This window comes from Diabrotica virgifera, chromosome 7, assembly GCF_917563875.1.
Source record: "Diabrotica virgifera virgifera chromosome 7, PGI_DIABVI_V3a".
In the NCBI taxonomy this organism is placed as follows: domain Eukaryota; kingdom Metazoa; phylum Arthropoda; class Insecta; order Coleoptera; family Chrysomelidae; genus Diabrotica; species Diabrotica virgifera.
In genome coordinates this window covers 2,359,325-2,379,369 of record NC_065449.1, presented here as the reverse complement: position 1 = coordinate 2,379,369, position 20,045 = coordinate 2,359,325, and the positions used below count along the sequence as shown (strand labels likewise).

Here is a 20,045-nt window from a genome sequence, read left to right as displayed (position 1 = left end):
TATCTTCTTACGTGCGTACAAAGTACACACACATTCTTTTTTTTTAAACTCAATACTTTTTGAGATATTCGTGGTTGAAAATTGGCCATTTTCACTGAAACATAATACCTTTTCGAACGGTTTTTTGCGAATACCTTAAAAACTATGCATCTAACTAAAAAACTATATTAAACATTTTTGTATGTTATAAAAAAAAACAAAGAGACACTTGTCTTCATAAATCTTCTAGTTATAAATACTAAAAGAGATATATGGTAAGTGAAAATAGTTTGTTTTTTGGTACATTTTCAAATTGGTGTATTTTGAAATAACAGAGAAACGGTCGATTTTAGGTATATAATGCTACTAATACCTTTTGTAGTGCTTAAAAAGACCTTTAAAATAAGCTACATTAAAGGCCCATTACATTAAAACTAAGCGAGATATGCTGCAAACAGAATTGATATTCTTGTTTTCATGAACATTTTTCAGTGCGTCACAGTTTTTCGATTTCTCTCTAATGCATTAAGTTAGATGAGACGGAAAAAGCGGTAGCTCCGTGATTAAACACAAAAATAATGCAGCATTACAATGGTTATATACATAAGATGTCTATTCCTAACCTACGTTTGATTCGTTGATATTTAGAATGCGCGTTTTTTCTAGCCAATCAAATACACGTATTACGAACATTTGACGAAAACTTCGTTCATTTTGGCCATTTTTTAGAAGTGTCAAAGAGTCAAGTGACGGTTATTATTCAGGTCAGTATTTTGTGTACCTGTCATTTTGAAATTTCGAATTCGACTTCCCTTGTGTTTCACAACGTCTTTGTGCATTTTTTTTGTGTTTTGGTTTAGAATTTAGTTCGTTAAAAGTTAGTCATTGGCGTGAGGAGACTAGAGACATTTGAGATGTACCGAAGAGTGCTAAATATCTCATGAGTAGATAGAATAGCCAACGTGGAGATAATGAGACTTACCCATAAGGAACGAGAAGAACTAACAAATAAGAAGAAAACTGAGATATATGGGACATGCGATGAGAGATGTATATCTAATACTCCAGGTCATTATGCAAGAAAAAGATCTATAGTAAGGAGACGTAACTCATGGCTGAAGAACCTTAGGAACTGGTTTGGATGTAATAACAATGAATTATTTAGAGCCGCGGTTTCAGAAATAAAGATCGCTCTGATGACTGCCAACTTTTGAAGCGGAGACAGCACCTAGAGAAGGAGATAAAAACACAAATAATGGATAGTTTTGTGTCATTTTTTAATGTTTCCATATTTATAAATTTAATTAACAATATTGTTTACTTTTTAATTTTATTCCCCTTTATAAAAAATACCTACATGTTAAGGCTATGGGTACATAATTCGCAAATATTTTATGTGTATCCCTACTTTTTCTGTCTTTACACAGCAAATTACGTGTAGTAAAATTCACACTGGTATGGATATGTAAACATTGCTAGAATGTCATTCTACTTGAAAATGTCATCATTAATTTAAAGAGATGGGTTTTGAATTTTCTTGGATAACTGTTATTTTTATAATCACTAACTATGTATTCAGTGATTGTAATAATTTATTTGTACAACAAAGACTAATACTCAATCGAGAAAAGAGGAAAAGTGTTAAAGTGATTTTTTAATAATATATTGTTATGGAACGCTTACAATTTTGAACATCTTTAACAACAAAATACTTGGATCACAGCATATATTATCCTGATGTATTCTCTGCTTGTATCTTCCACAAATAATACACAATAAATAACTTTTTATTAAGTTCACGTCTTAAATCAATTATTTATCAAATACACTATATATCAATAATATTTAATCAATAACTCAACATATTCCCGATGCAATGTCAAATATTTAAAATTGTCACTGATTGTCAGTGTCTGACTGACAATATATGCTGACAATATTATATTCGGATGAGTGCGTTGTAAGACAAAGAGAGATTTGGAAAATATTACCACGGCATTGTGTTTATTTTTTTCGAATCCTGAAAAAACCAATAAATATTTTTGAAAAATTTAAACGCAGAATGAAAGACTAGATTATTACCGAGGGCCGAAAATCCCTTAGAATAAATAAAAAGTTTATTTTGAATGATATATTTGAAATTAAAAATCACACTAAATTTTCTCTTAGTTTTTCACCCCTGTAACTTATTAAAATAAACATTATAGAAGTTCTCAGGGACTTTCGGCCCTCGCTAATAACGTAATCTTTCATTCTGCGTTTAAATTTTTGAGAAATACTTATTAGTTTTCTCAGGATTCGAAAAAAATGAATCCCCATTTGAATAGCATTGCAGCCGAAAATACGTACCGATCCTCTTAAGATATTGTGTAAAAATCAAATATACTAAATTACTAATTAGTTTAATTCCACCAGCTATTCACCTATGGCTAAGTACGATTCTAGCATCTGTCAGATTCGTCAATAATTACATGAAATAAGTCTCGACACACCCAATACAGTATATGACGTCATAATTAATGACGCACTGAAAAATGATCATGAGAACAAGAATAACTAATGTATTTTAAGAAAAAATGAGAAGTAAGTAATATTAACCCCCATCCACCAAAATGTAAATGCATCGTTTTCCTTCTACAATACCTTTTATTATAGTGTTATTTCTATGTTCAAAAAGTTGGACGGGTTTAACATGAATGGTTTAAAAAAAAAGATCCAATTATAAAGCGTATTTTTAAATTTTCTTAAAAATCTTCCTTTTTCTCCATGTAACTTGAAAATGATAAGAGATACAGTAATGAAAAATAAAAAGGAAATTTTAATCTGAAAAAACCCTACATTTTTGTATGGTATCTTTTTTTCGTATTTCTTATCTTTTTCGAGTTACATAGAGGAAAAGGAAGATTTTTAAGAAAATTTAAAAATGCACTTTATAATTTGATCTTATTTTTTTCAAAAACCATTCATTTTAATCCAGTCCAACTTTTTTAACATAGAAATAACACTATAATAAAAAGTATTGTAGAAGGAAAACGATGTATTTAAATTCTGATGGATGAGGGGTTAAATACACTTCTCATTCTTCTTAAAATGCATGAGTCATCAACTTTTTTGCAAAATATCTCGCTTAGTTTGAATGTAATCGACATTTAGTATTGCTCATTTTAAAGGTCTTTTCAAGCACTACAAAAGTTATTAGTATCATTATACACCTAAAATCGACCATTTCTTTGTTATTTCAAGTTGAATACACCGATTTGAGCATGCAGCAAAAAACAAACTCTTCTTACCTACCATATCCCTCTTTGTATTTTAGCTAGAAGATTTATGAAGAAACGAATCTCTTTGTTTTTTTATAACCTACAGAAATATTTCATATAGTTTTTTGTAAGATGCATAGTTTTTAAGGTATTCGCAAAAATCGGTCCGAAAAGGTGTCATTTTTCAATGAAAATAGCAAATTTTCAACCACGAATAACTCAAAAAGTATTGAGTTTTCAAAAAATAATTATAGAACAGTTGTGGCCTAAAATTAGGTTCTCTAGCCTCTTCCGTGGCTATTTTAACCAAAACATTTTTCACCCCCGAGAAGGGGTGGGAACCACCCCCAAGATAAAAGCGTACATCAGCATAGGGTAGACTTTGTTTCTTGAGCTATTCCCTACTTACTGTGAAAATATCAAATATCAATATCAACTTTTAAATCAGCTCTACCTTTCCTAGCTAGAAGGGGGAGCAAAAATAAATATATCTAAAAAGCAGATGATGACAAATCTTGTAGTCAGCGAAGATATAGGAATAAAATCCATAGATCAGGTAATGGTCTATAAATACCTGGGTCATGAGATTCGCACAGGAAAAGTTAATTGGACTGTTATGCTTCTCCGTCGTATAAGATTGACTTGGACAGCCTTCGGTAAGTTGAACCATATTTTCAAATCGTCTGACATACCCAATATGCCTTAAAAGAAAAACCTTTGCTCGGTGTATTTTGGCGGTGTTGACTTACGGAACGGAAACATTGACCATGACAAAGAGAACAGTGCAAAATATCCGTGTGTCTCAAAGGGTGATTGTGCGTGCTATGTTGGGCATTTCACTACGAGACAAGATTCCAAACCTCCAGTTACGACAAAGATCAGGAGTGGCTGATGCAGTAGATAGAATAGCAACACTGAAATGGAACTGGGCAGGTCACATGGCTCGAATGACATAACAGATGGGCAAAGCAGATACTGGAAAGGAGACCAACAGATGATGCCTACAGAAGCCGAAGTCATCCATCAATACGTTCAACAGATGATCTAAAACGTTGTCTTAGGAATTGCATGCAAGAGACACAAGATCAGAACAGATGGAAAATTATGAGGGAGATATATGTCCAGCAGTGAACAAGCGAAGATTTAATGATGATTATTTCAGCATTTCTAATATATATTTAACCTACCTGTGTATTTGTTTGACCAAAAAGACCTCCTCCAGTATTAAATCCAGATTGCTGGGTAGTCGCTGTGTTTGTACCAAAAATAGATGGTGTTACACTACCAAACGCTTTTGGTTGTTGTGCTGCTCCAAATGGGTTGTTGGTTTGTGTATTGCTTCCGAATCCAAAATTCAGGGATGATGTACTTGTAGGGGTTGCAAATCCTTTAAAAAGAAACAATTATATCAACTCTATTGAACATCAGTACCATTATCATACAAAATTTAGAATGACAGAATGGTATACAATCATTTTTTTGGAATACAAGTTTAATGTTAAATATTACCAAAAAAAAAATTACTAAACAATTTCCAAAAGTGAAATTTAACAGGACGAGTAGTAGGTTTCCTCAGAATCCCATAAAACCACTTTGGAATCATGTTACATACAATATTTTTTTGCAAGCGATTATTGTTATGTAGTTGTTCCTATCTTTAAAAAACGGAATTATAGCATTTATTATTAGGGGCAGTTCAAAATCAAGGGGCAAATCTTCAAAAATGACCCCCCCTATGTAACGCCCCATTACAGTGCGTTACATAAGGGGAGGGGGGGTCAAAAATCTTCAAAAATCGCGTTACGTAATACTTGAACGCCCCCTTAGGTTTTCACATAAGTGTATCACTAACCTGTTGCCGGTTTTCCAAAAAGTCCTCCAGTTTGTTGTTGCTGATTTGGCATTCCAAATCCAGTATTTTGTCCAAATGTTGATGTGCTCTGACCAAATCCAGTAAATGCTGGCTTAGAAGCATCAGGTTGTCCAAAAAGTGAGGGGGCGGCGGACGACACTTGATTTCCAAATGGTGTTGCACCAAAGCCACTTTGTTGTTGAGGTCCTAAAATAAATTTATTTATGAGATTTGCTCCTGATTCAACACATATTATTGTTTGCTGTTTTTGTTTTTTCTTCCCGATTTTATCTTACTGAAATGTAGAGAATCTTTCAAAAAGTCTTTTTACACTTTTTGCTTGCTTCAATGTGGTAAACAACAAAATATTTAAATTGAATATATTTTACTAACCTTTTCTGTTCGCGGCATAATCTTCGTATCTCAATTCCTCAAAAGATTTACTCTCATAATCCTTCATACAAGTTATACTGTGAAGTTTAGTGTTAATACTGTTGGAAACACCATTTTTTAGCATTGTATCAGTTCCTGTTACAGCATTGAATTTCACACCTCCAGTTCCTGTAGATTGCTGTCCAAATGCAGAAGTTGTGCCAAATAAATTACTTGTTGAAGGCTGAAACATGCCAGATGTTTGTGGTTGAGCCGCTTGTTGGCCAAATAGAGTTGGTTGTGCAGGTTGAGCTCCAAAACCAAATGCTGCTGGTTTGTTTTGTTGACCAAATGTGGAAGAAGTATTAAAAAGACCTCCAGCAGCAGGCTGTTGTTGTTGTCCAAAAAGGGTAGTAGTTCCTGAAATATATAATTAGTTTTAGTTAAAATGCTTCTTCCGTAGGTTTATACAAAATAAAGCGTAGTTTTTATTTTCTTACCAAATCCTGTAGAAGGTGTGGAAGCAGGTGTTCCAAAACCAGTACCTGCATTTTGAAATAAGTTATTTGGTTGGGCTTGACTTGATGGAAAAAGTGAAGTGGTTGCAGGTTGTCCAAATGCAGATGTTGAAGGGCTTCCAAATCCACCTGCAGGCTTACCAAATAATTGGCCTGTTCCAAAGGGGTTTGGTGCAGCTGCAGTAGTTGTTCCAAATCCTGTGAATTTCCATATAAATATTATTTACTGATTAAAATTTTACTCTTACAAAACAGAGCAGTATTATAGGATGAAACAGTGACAGGCCACTTAGATGGAATGAATGAGATGAAGTCATCGAAACATTTATAATCAAAGACTGGATGGAATGAGGAGAAGACGCAGGTCAGCAGCATGATTGATTACCAGGTGGAAGATGACTTTTAAGTATTATGAGTACAATATTGGAAAACAAAGGCGAAGAATACGCAGGAATGGAAGCTGATTCCAGAACAGGGCAAGACTCACTATGTGTAGAGCCAATGAAGATGATGATTGATAGGTTGAATTAATACAGAACATATATATTTTTTAATCGATTATATTAATGAATTATATGAAGGGCACAATATCGTAAAATCTGTTTAAAGTCAAATACTGTCATAACTTGTATTAACTGGGATATGTCCAGAGAAAAGAAGGTACAAAATCAATAAAGAAAATATTACAATAGAAACCACAATTACAATTAATTTCTGATTACTATGGTTTAAATATTTATATACTGTAGATATTATTGGACAACCTATGTACAGTAGGAAAAATGAAAGAATACCCATGAAAGAACATATAAAACACGCTGTATTTTCCTGTCATTGTGTCAGACAAAAAATTGGCCAGTGCAAGTACATGTAATAATTATCGTTACATGTACTTGCACTGAAAAATTTTCTTTGTGCCACAGTGACAGGAAAATACAGCGTGTTTTATATGTTCGTTCATGGGTATTCTTTCATTTTTCCGACTGTATATGCCAATAAATGACATAAAAGAAGCTATAAAAACGACCATTGTAATATTAGCCATTTTCTATTTCTTACAACAGACATACGTTTGCCTCACATATTTTGGTTTATTTCCTATAATTCGAATGATGACAATGTGCAAAGATACAGTGGAAGAACTATAACAAAAGACTTGTGTGCCTTAAAATTTCTACCAATTTCAAAAATTTAAATACTTGACTCTTAGTCTTAAATAAATTCAATATAAAATACATTTTTGAGCTATAAAATAAATTTAACAAATATGATTAGGTACACTTCGCGTCATATAAAACTGGTACACTTTTTTTTCCCAATGTAAACCTGTGTTCAGACTGACAATTATTGTTCGTGAATCACTTCGTTGTTGCCATCACAGATAACGGAATTGCACTAAATCTAAATACAAAAAAATAACGTTTAAAATGTATATTTCGAATTGTAATACATATATTTAAATTCCATACTTGTTCACCGTAAAAGTTTTTCATTTTGTATTAATTTCAAATTAAATTTTTAATTTTTCCAGTGTGTTTTATTTATTCTACACAATTTAATGCAGTTTTGTCCTACAATTTACGAGAAACCAATCACACCTCTCGATTTGACATTAAACATAATAATTTAAAGTCATGTCAAGATTTATATCTGTCATTATTTTTGAATTGAAATATTTTCATAAATTTTAATAAAACATGAATCAATGTATGGATACTTAATTGAGATGACGGAAAATTACCATTGTTTTAGTTTTTAGTATATTAAAAAATGAGGTCTGTCGCTCAGCCCCGTTTTTACCTAGTTTGATATAATATTTTCGTTGAACTGGCAACGTTGCCCTAGAAATTAGAATGACACTTGTGACAAGATCAACTTACACAACTTGAAAAACACGATTTTCGGTTATAAGAGTTGTACCAGTTTTTTTTGACGCGAAGTGTACATATTTATATTTAATTTTATTTATATTAATGAAATTAAAAAAAAGCATGAAATTTCGTTTATTTTAACTGTTCCTCTCGATTTACAAGCAATTTTTCAGTTGTAATCAGCAAAAAGATGGGTACCTCATTGAAATCTAATCTCACTATTTTTTAAATTGTGTTAAAATAAATACTTAGGTAATTATATTTTGATACATTTGATATTTATCAGAGATTAAAAAATATTGATCTCACATCAAAGGTAAACTTAATATTTAATAGCAAAAATTAAATTTAAAAACAATAAAAATTTGTTTATGAAACATTAAACTTTAAATATATTTTAGCCAAAAACAAAATAAAGCATTATAACATGTTCACTGAGCATGAGTTCGGTTGGAGTCGAAGTGTGGAGTCAAAGTGATACTTTACTAGATGAGCATGACTCTGATCAGGGACAGTAATCTGTTGATTTTAAATGGCTGTATATTTTTGCTGCTGTAAATAATAATAAATGCTCATGTACCAAAGTAATACAGTAACTGCAGAAATTGACAGGTATATATCTAGCCAATAGAGCATACTATGAATTAAAGAAAGTTTTCACATCAAACATACTCACAAAAAGAACAAAAATATTGATATATAGAATTCTAATCAAGCCTCACTTATACATCAGAAATGTAGATGATAACAAAAAGTGATGAAGAACGGTTAGGCTGTTTTGAATATAAAATCCTCAGACATATCTATAAAGGTGTGCAGGAAAACTGATTATGGTGTAGAAGCTATAATTTTGAGTTTTACCACTTTTTTAGTGAGCTTAGTATTAGTAAATCTATCAAAATATACAGGCTGAGGTTGAGCCATCAAAACACATTTATAGCCAGAGACCGGATGGAGTGCGGAGAAGAGACGTTAATATACGAAGAATTGCTAAGAATTGCGAAGAAGTGTAGATTCCTTGAAGGAGTAGGAGAGGAAGACCAAAGAAGACCTGGGTGGAGACGATAAAGCATGACATGTTGGTAAAGGGGATAACATTGATATGATCCAAGATAGAATTGTGTGAAGAAATGCAATTAGGGAAGCCGACCCCGCATAGAGATAAGGCAAAGAGAATGGTGATGATGTTGTTTTTAACTATTAAGTAAATGATATGAACAAAATACTTACCAAATGATGTCGTAGGGGCACCGGTTCCAAAGGCAGACTTTCCAAACATCGCAATTAGGACTTACGACCTCAAATCGTAATTTTCTAATCCTAAAATCCAGTTCACTAACCAATTATGTCTCAATAACTAACACTTTACCATCAAAATATCAACGTAAATAAATCTAACTTGTTATTAATATAAATTTTTATATAAAAGTCAACACCTTCCACCACTCGTTTATAGAGTCGTTGAATGACAGATGACAGACAGATTGAAGGATTGGATCCTGCACGCGTATTGGTCAGAAGTACTTGTATAATTTAAATTTTTTTCATGAATTTTCTACTTACTTTTAGTGCTTTTACAAGGGGATCTTTAAATGTCTAACTTTCGATTTTTTATTGAAACTACGTTATTAACAGTAATTTTTAAAGATTCTTGTGTACGGTACGGGAAAAATAATTTATTGTGTAAAGTTTTGAAAGATGTCTGTAACAGTGTTGCCAAAGTTACAGAAAAAATGCAATGACGTATATGACGTCATTGGAAAAAGAATCATAGGACCGAAATAATTTGTAATACAGGATTATTCAATATGTGGCAATTTTAAATTTTTAACTCAAATTCGCTTTGTAAATTTTAAAGTCCTAATATAATGAAAAAGGAAAAAAAGAAGCAGACGAAAAAAAAACTATCAAACATAAATGTCGAGAGAAATAGAATAAATCAGTAGATATGAGAGTGAGAGACGATAAGAAAAGTAAAAGTAAGGCAGAATAAAGTGAGGTAATATTCTTGTAGAAAATGTATTGAATGCGGGAAAAATAATTTAAAATCTTGCAATATTAGAAATTATTGTGTAAAATTTTGAAAGATGTCTTTAGCAGCGTTGCCAAGATTACAGGGAAAATGAATCATAGGACAGAGATAATTTGATTAGTATTTTTACTACAAAAGCGATATTATAATGAATTTATTAATAAACATGGCAATAATGAAAAGTCACATTCTAATGTTTTGACAGTTCTCTTACGTCAAAAATTTTGACCTACGTATACCTCGTCCAATTTACTTACCGTTGCACGTCATCCGCGCCATAGCCTGTGACAAAATACCAACACGAAATATTTAGGCGGTGGGTGTGTTCTTTTTTAGAATCAAAATGATTCTAAAGGGGAACACACCTACCGCCTAGATATTTCGTGTTGGTATCATGTCACAGGCTATGGCGCGGATGACGTGCAACGGTAAGTAAATTGGACGAGGTATACTAATATCGCTTTTATAGTAAAAATACTATATGCTTGTTTATTACAAAAATACGCTTACGTCATTCGAGATTTCTGACGTCAGAACTCCACAGCATTGCCAAAGCATTAGATAGAATATTAGCATTAGCCTTCGGATGACCAAGGGCATAGATAAATAATATAGTATTACCAAGGGGGTCAATTAGAGCTCAATGTATGTTTCTCTTCAGTAAATTGAGAAATATATTCAATTTGTAACTCATTATTATACTGGGTATACTCATTATATTGTACTGGGTTATATACTTCGCAGTTGTGCTGATCTTTCCCTTAATACAATAAAGGCTGTTTACTCATCATTGGTTATATCTATATTAGAATTCTCCTCTATTGTCTGGTCACCATTTTATAATGTTCATGTTGTTTGTCTTGAGAGAGTTCAAAATAAGTTTTTAAGATTTGCAGCATACAGATTGGGATATAATGTTATTGAACTAAACCACAACTATACCATCATCCGTAGTGATCTCAATTTGTACTCCTTAAAAGACCGTAGAATTATAAATGATCTAGCTTTTATTTATAAACTATTAAATAGTGAAATCAATTGTCCTGATTTATTAAAATTAATAAACTTTAATATTCCAAACCATAATCTGAGAAATAATAACTTGTTCCATGTACCTCATCATTCAACTAACTATGGTCTTAACTCACCAATAGATAGAACTTTAAGTCGCCTGAATGATTTGGACATCGATTTATTCTCTTCTTCCAGTCGAGTATTTAAAAACCGACTAAAATCAATTTTTCCCGTCAGCACTTATGTTTAATATTTAATATTATATTTTCAGTGGATTTGTTAATTTTTGCCATGGATAATGCTTTTGTATTATGTAATGTGTTAATTTTTTATTGTCTGTAGTTAGTTGATTAATGTCAGTTTATATTATATTATTATGTATTGTCACTGCATAACGTGGATTGTGTGTATGTTAAATTTAGTTTTATTGTAATGTACTTACTACAGTTTTATGCTGTCACACTTTCATTTAATTAATTTAATTTTATTTTTAGTTTTTTACTGTTTTACTGGACTTTACTAATACTACTTTTACTTCTACTTATTGTTTATATATGTATATTTTTTTTTGAAATTGGGGAAACCCGTAAATAAATAAATAAATTATTTTTTTATCTGACTTTAATAATATCATTCGACTAGATACCCTCTATCTAATTAGCCTTCTTCGATCCATCTTTGGACATAGGCCTCCCCAATCCTTTGTTCCATTCTTCTCTGTCTGTCACTACAGTTATCCAACTAGAGCCCACGTGCTTCTTGATATCAATTATCTGCCCATGTCCTTTGGGGCCTTCCTCTGCTTCGATTATATTCCCACGGTCTCCAATTTATAAGAATTTTGTTCCATCGGTCTTCTTTTTGTCTTATATTGCTTTCTCTTTTATCCAGTCGTTTCTCTTTATATCCATTAGTATTATGAGCAACATTTACCTTTCCATTGCTTTGCGTTTTTATGATTTTGACCATGTTTGCTTGTGTAAACGTCCACCTTTGGTTTTAAGATGTGGATATCTTTTGTTTTTAAGGATGTTGTTTAGTTTGCCAAATTCCGCCCATATCAGTCTAACTAGTCTTTTGATCTCTATTTTATTCCCTATATTTCACAAATAAAAATATTTCCTGAATTTGGGGTCAAAGATGACACCTTCCATGTTCCAATTTTATAATAAGAAAATACCGCCTATTATGTGGAATTCCGAGTAATTTTACGCTGCCCATTATCAAAATATATTTGCCTTGTACATACATAAATATGGAGGCTTTCTTCAAGATTTGGCCCTTGAACTAGTTACACCTTTCATACAATCCCGACCGCGCCAAGGTTTACATAAACACATTCAAACAACCGTAGATATGGTGCCAACAAAATTTTCAGAAGATGATGAGGCAACTGACAATCCCAGAAAACTGAAGTAAAATTTGCACATTCACATCGAAAGGCAAACATTTTCTTCACAAGGAACGAAGGAACATTCCAATGTTAAAAAAAAATGTCCAGGCGGGCGGGCGGTCATTAGACCCAGGAATCAATGAAATCTATCCGGAAATGTATAAAAAAGGTGGTGTTCAACTTTTGCATCAATCCATAAACTAATAGTCATATGACAGAATGAATTGGTACCAGAAGAGTGGCTAAAGGGAATAATAATATGTCCGTTGCATAAAAAAGGTGATCAACTGGATTTTAAGAACAATATAGAGGCATTACTCTGTTAGCATCTTCGTATAAAATCTTAGGCAATGTACTTCGTTTCCGAGACACGGAATGTTGAAATTTTTCTTACAAACTGACGATTTATTTATTGCTCTAAAACCGGTCGAGATATGCAATTGAAATTTGGTAGGTTTAAGAGGTAGCTAGTATGCATTTTTTGACATACAATTAAGAATTTCATATTCACCCTTGGCGGGTGAATATGAAACGGGTAATATGATCGGTTCATATTACATGTATGTGTGCCAATGGTGAATATAAAATCCCTAATTGCATGTCAAAAAATGCGCAATAACTATCTCTTAGCATGTCAAAAAATGCGCAATAACTATCTGACTTACCTAAACTAACTTAACAAATTTCATTTGCATATCTTAACCGGTTTTAGGACAATGTTCACCATATGCGCACGGAAGGGTCATATTACCCGTATGTGCGCCAATGGTGAATATTAAATTCCTAATTGTATATAAAAAAAATGCGCAATAACTTAAAACCCACCAAATTTCATTTGTGTATCTCAACCGGTTTTAGAGCAATAAATAAATCACCAGTTTGTAAGGAAAATTTCAACATCCCGTATCTCGGAAACTAAGCATTTGCGGACACACGTTTATAAAGCAAACTGTCATTTTTTTATGCACAATTACCCCTTAAAGTTTGTCGTTACTGAAGAAAAACATGGCCAGTCGTTAAAGTACCTAACTTTTTTATTAGCCAACATAAGCGATTGAATCAAAAAACAGAATGTTAAGAAAATCTTAATTTGATTGGTACACCCGGTATACACTGGCAATTTACCTGTCTAGTAACCATATTATGACAGCGATATTGTTAATGAATAAGGCTATGACATTAAAAAGATCACTTAAATCGGACGACAGGTTTAGGAAATTCGAGACATCAAAAATGGCCCTTCTTTAAGGTGGTGCGTTAATTCCTTGGAGTAGTGTATTTGAATTATGAAATTTTTTATTTTTGAAGATGCGTCTCACCAAAAATGAGTTAATGGAATTGGTTGAAGGAAGCTTAAGACCAACAGAACTGAAAGAAATTAGGGAAGACCTCTGTTCAACTTTGAACGCAGAAGGGTGGATGATGATGTGCTACTTATCATTCTTCCATTTTTGTTTGCTTTCAAAATTCAACAATAAAAAGTAAAAATAATAAAAAAATTGTGTTATCAAAAATACATATTTATTTATCTCAAAATAGATATTACAACTCTAATAACGAAGTTATAAAATATTAATAAAATACAAATAGAAAATAATAAACATATTTATAGTTTAAAAAGTTATGTATCACCTAATATTATGCTTATTTTCATCGCTGATTTTTTCAGGAACCGATTAACGGATTCCGCTAATTTTTTTTATTATTTTAGATTTTTCTTTGGTGTTTAAGGTACGATTACGACAAAGACTGCAGACAGCAATTACAGTTGTCATAATGACATACGTCATTGCTTTGCACTTTTAATATGTATAACTATTAGCAACTGACGTTCTGCCGGACAGCAGTTGCAGTCAGATGTCGGAATCAGTCTCATACAAATTAATAGTACAAAGTATGTTACGGCGACAAGTGCAACTGACGTCTGCAGTCGTTATCGTACCTTCACACAGTTGGCCAAAGGTTTACTTAAACTTCTTTTTTGTACTTATACCGGGTGGAAAAAAAGAAATGTTTTTCTTATGTTGTTTGAGACACCTTGTAGGGGGGACAAGGTACAAGTGTGAGTGTGCATCGAAATCGTATTAGTCTTATGTTTTGTGAACATTTTGTTTTTTGAATGTCCCTGATATCTTTAGAAACAAAGAACATATACGGTTTTATTGTGTAAAACTTGTGTGACCAGAGATAAGAAATTTTTGATCGATTACTTCAATAGGTAAAGCCTGAACAGATTGATTTTTGTTCTGACCACCGCAAGTGTCCCTAAGTAGTCTAACACTTGGGGGATTACATCTAAACAGTTTGCTGTTCAACTATGTGCGATTAAGAAGCTTGCTGTAGCGAACTCGGCTGGTTCAGTGTTCGGTTTTCCCACACAGGTTTTGGGAATTCTTCTTTTTCTTTTTCGAAGGACCAGGTGGGAATACAGCACCTGTAAGGAACTTACTTTGTTTTTAGGTGGATGGCTCTAGTTCATCCGTTACATTTCTTTAACTATTTATAATGGGAAATAAGCCACAATATTATTAAAAAATGATTTTTATTAACGTTTCGACGCCCAAATCGGGTGCCGTTGTCAAAATACAAAATACTACTATATTCAGTAGTATTTTGTATTTTGACAACGCCACCCGATTTGGGCGTCAAAACGTTAATAAAAATCATTTTTTAATAATATTGTGGCTTATTTCCCATTATAAATAGTTAAAATTGTAAAAATGCCACAAGAAAATAGCTTCAGAACAACATTGCATTTCTTTCTTTGCAATTCGGAAAGGCCCAAAGTATGATGCGTGGAGAAATCGGAGAGAAGAGGATATGGGACTACTGATGATGGGAAAAAGACCTCCGAAATCGGTATAGACTCTTCCTGCACTCTCCGATTTAACCAGAGTAGTATGCAGCTGTTGCATTTGCGTGTTGCAAAGAAATTGAAAATGTTTATACATTTTTACAATTAATTAAATTTACCTTTATATAATAATTGCATATCAATATATAATATTTCTTCTTCATTGATAGTAGATATCAAATATACGTCAATTTGACAATTTCAATTGACAATGAATTATTTAAGAAAGTTACAATATTTCTCCGCTATTATCGCACGATCGTTTCTCGTATCCGCTCCAAGTACTTGCACACCGCGAATACTTTGTCCTCCCTACATGGTATCTCAAACTTAACATCAGAAAAACATATATTTTCTTCCACCCGGTATAAGTTGAAAAAAGAAGTTTGAGTAAACTTTTGCCCAACCGTGTAAATACCAAAAAACTAAAATAATAAAAAAATTTGCTGAATCCGTTAATCTGTTCACGAAAAAATCCACTATGAAAATGAGCAAAATTTGAGATGATGCATAACTTTTGAAACTATGTGTATAATACAAAATAGCTGAGAACACTTTCAAATTTTAATAATTTTAATTTTAAAAAATATTTGATCGTCAATCAAATATTGAATCTCAGAATACGTAAACGTTATTACTGTCATATCATCATCAAAAGCAGTTTTAGTATCTGTCACTAGGCCACAAGAATTCGTCTTACGTACCCCAGAATTTTTTTCTTTGTCCAGAATATCTATATCAAAAAAGTAACAGGAACTTTCATACGAAGGTTCAATCAACTGAGCTGTGAAACAAAGTTCATTATTCTTATATCGGGAAAGTAATCTAAATATTTTAGACTCATAGACAACAATAAAACAACTTCTGCAAATATTTTTGAAAGTACCATTTTTTTCTTTACAATCAATCTCCAATATATCATCCTGGTTCTTTACAACGTGATCATAAACCACGTCAACGCAAGTCTCTTCAGAATCATCAAGGCACTCTTTCAATGGACAATTTGTAGGTGAATAAATGCAAGTACTTTGGTGTTTTCTAATGTCTTTAGATTTGGCTACAAAGTTGCATCCGTCATATTTACAAGGATAGTTCATATGCTCAATGACTTGAGCGAGTGTAAAGTTCTTTGTGTTCTGGAATTCTCCTCTACAAATGGGACACTCGATAATGGATTCTTTGCATCCCTCACATATACTGTGACCCGTTAAACATTGGTAAATTGGAGGTAACATATATTCACAGCAAATCTAAAACAAAAATGTATAAATAAGAGACATTTTTTTAAATCTAGATATAATAATAATAATGTAAAGATGTGCTGTTCACCCGCCGTTCTTGACCAGCTAGTCAGAAAAGGACCGAACGCGTTTCCATACCTGCGCAACTCCACTAAGTGCCACCTGTCCGATGGAACCAAGGAGTGATGGTGACCGAGAGTGTACTTAAGGGGAAGGGTACGTATTTTCGGCTGCAATGCTATTTAAATGGGGATTCATTTTTTTCGAATCCTGAGAAAACTAATAAGTATTTTTGAAAAATTTAAAAGCAGAATGAAAGATTACGTTATTACCGAGGCCGAAAGTCCCTGAAAACTTCTATAATGTTTATTCTAATAAGTTACAGGGGTTTTTGTGGAATTAAAATATTAAAATACAACAAAATATAGAGTAAGAAAATAATATATTAGATAAAGATTGGAAGAAATTTTGGTGGAAATCAACTTGTGTGAATCGAACACCGCTGTCCTGCGCGTAGCACCAAAAATTAATGTTTATTTAAAACATTTCTTGACGTAGTGGTAATTAATCGATTTTAATTTTGCAAATTGCAAATAAAAGGTACAGGACACTTCTATAAGCAAAAAAATTCAACTTGCTATCTGCTTTATTTTTAGTCCTGCAACATTTAAAAAAAAATGAATTTTTTTGCGAAAGCTGGACTGCAAAATTTATTTTGCAAAATCTATTAAACCGATCTTAATGAAATTTACAGTGTTGTTTCACTATATCATAAAGTTTTTCAGGGTAAAATATGAATGTCCTAAGTGTAGCATAAATGGCTGAAAAACGTAAAATGCGAATACTTGTTTTTGTATGGTTTTTTTCGCAATTATTGCTATTTTGCAACAAGGGTGACTATTTTTTAAATTTTTAACCAATTCTGAATTGTAGAAAATTTAATTACGCAACTTTTATGTCAGTACAACTTTTCTCAAAAATGAACAATTTTAAAGTTATAATCAAAAAACCAATAAAAACATCGAATTTTTCCTTCATATTTTGACATTTTGATTATTTAAACAATGTTCCGGACCATTTTGAGTGGGAGGATAACTCAAATATTATTATTTGAGTTATTTTCAAGCAATTTCTGCAAAAAAATTTGAGTCACCTCTCAACGTCCATCTCAAAACATATGCGCCCTGGACTATTACCATTTTGTCCCTTATTTGTTAATAACTAGAATTCTCGTCCGAACTGTGACGGGCATTTTTGTATTTAGAATATATCGATGGCTAAGAGGACAAATATTGTATGTCCATTTTTGTTTAAAATGAGATAGTCCCTGGGATCGTATTTTCGAATTCAATCGAATTTTTTCGCATATCGGTTAACTCGAATGAAAAATTTCGTATACGAATCTGAATGTGTATTTTTGAACGTCTTTCGAAATGTTATACGTATACGAGAAGAATTTGCATCGGCAACACTGCAAATTCGAACAACATTAAAGTTATTTGTCATCTGGAGAGTCACAGTGTTGCCATATTTTTTTGTTTATTTTTTGTATAATTTCAATGATTAGTATAATCAGAGTATTAAAAACGAATGTTATATTTGTTATATTATAATACTGTGGTATAATGTACATACAAGAATAAGATTGTATAACTTTTAAAATATAAAGATAGACTTTGATAGTTTGAACAAATTATATAAAAAAGCCGTTTTTGGGAAAAGTTGTTAGCAAAAGTTATTTTAGCTGGACTCGAATCTTTAGATTGCATATATTGTTAAGGCCATGGGTACATAATTCGCAAATATTTTACGGCTATCCCTACCTTTTCTGTCTTTACATGGCAAATTACGTGTAGTAAAATTCACACTGGTATGGATATGTACATATTACTAGAATGTCATTCTACTTGACAATGTCATAACTAGCTTAAAGAGATGGCTTTTGAATGTTCTTGGATAACTGTTATTTTTTGTATAATTGCAAATTATTAGTTCAGTTAATAAATGTGATAATTTTTTCACTAGCTATGTATTCAGTGATTGTAATAATTTATATGTACCTACAACAAAAACTAATATTCAATCGAGAAAAGAGGGAAAGTGTTAAAGTGATTTTTTAATAATATATTGTTACTAAGGAACTCTTACAACTTTGAACATCTTTAACAACGAAATACTTGGATCACAGAATATATCTTAATGTATTCTCTGCTTCTATCTTTCATAAATAATACATAATAAATAACTTTTTATTAACTTACCTTTTAAATAAATTATTTATCAAATACACTATATATTATATATCAATATTATTTAATAATCAACTTAAAATATTTCCGATTCATGTCAAATAATTATTTAAAATTGTCACTGATTATCAGTGTCTGACTGACAATATTCTATTCGACTGAGTGAGTTGTATGACAAAGATAGATTTGGAAAATTACCACGGACATTGTGTTCATTTTTTTTCGAATCCTGAAAAAACCAATAAATATTTTTGAAAAATCTAAACGCAGAATGAAAGACTAAATTATTACCGAGGGCCGAAAGTCCCTTAAAATAAATCAAAGGTTTATTTTGAATGAGATATTTGAAATTAAAAATCACACTAAATTTTCTCTTAGTTTTTCACCCCTGTAACTTATTAAAATAAACATTATAGAAGTTCTCAGGGACTTTCGGCCCTCGCTAATAACGCAATCTTTCATTCTGCGTTTAAATTTTTTAAAAATACTTATTAGTTTTCTCAGGATTCGAAAAAAATGAATCCCCATTTGAATAGCATTGCAGCCGAAAAAACGTACCGATCCTCTTAATATCGGTTTGCAAAGTACGCTATTTTATTTATTATAATTTTTTGGTATCCAGTATTTACATCGATATTTTACTACTTTACTACAAGTAGATTAGTAAAATGAAGTTTATTAGTGTTGTATGTTGACGAACTACTTTTTGTAAAGTGTTGGTGTAAAACGTCCTAGACCCTCAAAAAAACCACTTGCAACCAGGCTGGTCAAGTGTCCCGACAAAAACCTTATTTTTCTGGACTATATGATAAGGTGTTCTACAACATATGCTGTTAGAATGTCCTTTACATTTTATTGAAATATCAAATTTCTATACCAATCTAGTTCAAGTTAATGTACAATTTCCTTTTAATCTTATATACCTTTTACAATCAAACAATCTAGATGTTTATAAAATTTTATACAACCATGTTAATTGTTTAAAATTAAAGTTCTGATAAAAAAATTTAATAAAAAACCTCCGAGGTGTTGAATCGGGTTTAGGTCTTAGCGTAGTAAAAAAATATACAAAAAACACATAAAAAACAAAAGAAAAAAAAAAAGAAAAAAAAACAAAACAAAAAATAATATTAAAAAAACAGAGTAAAAAACTTAGTAATAGTAATAATTTTAAATTTAGATACTAAGCATATATTTTGTAAAAGAGAAAACTGAAAACATATTGACTAGCCCAGTGGCGGCCGGTCAGGGTCGGCAGTGCCGACCCACACATTTATAGATATAGATTTTTTAAATATTTGTATCTGTGAAATAAAAAAAAATCTATCAGATAATACAGACTAAAATTCATTCATGGTTTTTAAAAGAATTTGATCAATCCGAGCTTTAAGTGATCCCTGCGCATAACAG

At 31.8% G+C, this 20,045-nt stretch overlaps 1 protein-coding gene across 6 annotated transcripts in view; it reads right to left on the bottom strand.

Moving 5' to 3' along the window:
- LOC126888365 (nuclear pore complex protein Nup98-Nup96) overlaps positions 1-20,045 on the bottom strand; it is a 140,197-nt gene that overhangs the window by 65,786 nt on the left and 54,366 nt on the right. For 3 of the 6 annotated variants that reach the window (XM_050656550.1, XM_050656551.1, XM_050656552.1), the window contains 3 exons: positions 5,485-5,883; positions 5,092-5,298; positions 4,427-4,626 (listed from right to left, as the gene is read on the bottom strand). In XM_050656550.1, the coding sequence (XP_050512507.1) occupies positions 4,427-4,626; positions 5,092-5,298; positions 5,485-5,883 (806 nt within the window). Of the gene's footprint in view, positions 1-4,426; positions 4,627-5,091; positions 5,299-5,484; positions 5,884-5,963; positions 6,180-9,082; positions 9,332-20,045 lie in introns of those variants that run through there. The other 3 variants (XM_050656547.1, XM_050656549.1, XM_050656548.1) reach the window with 2 other exon arrangements.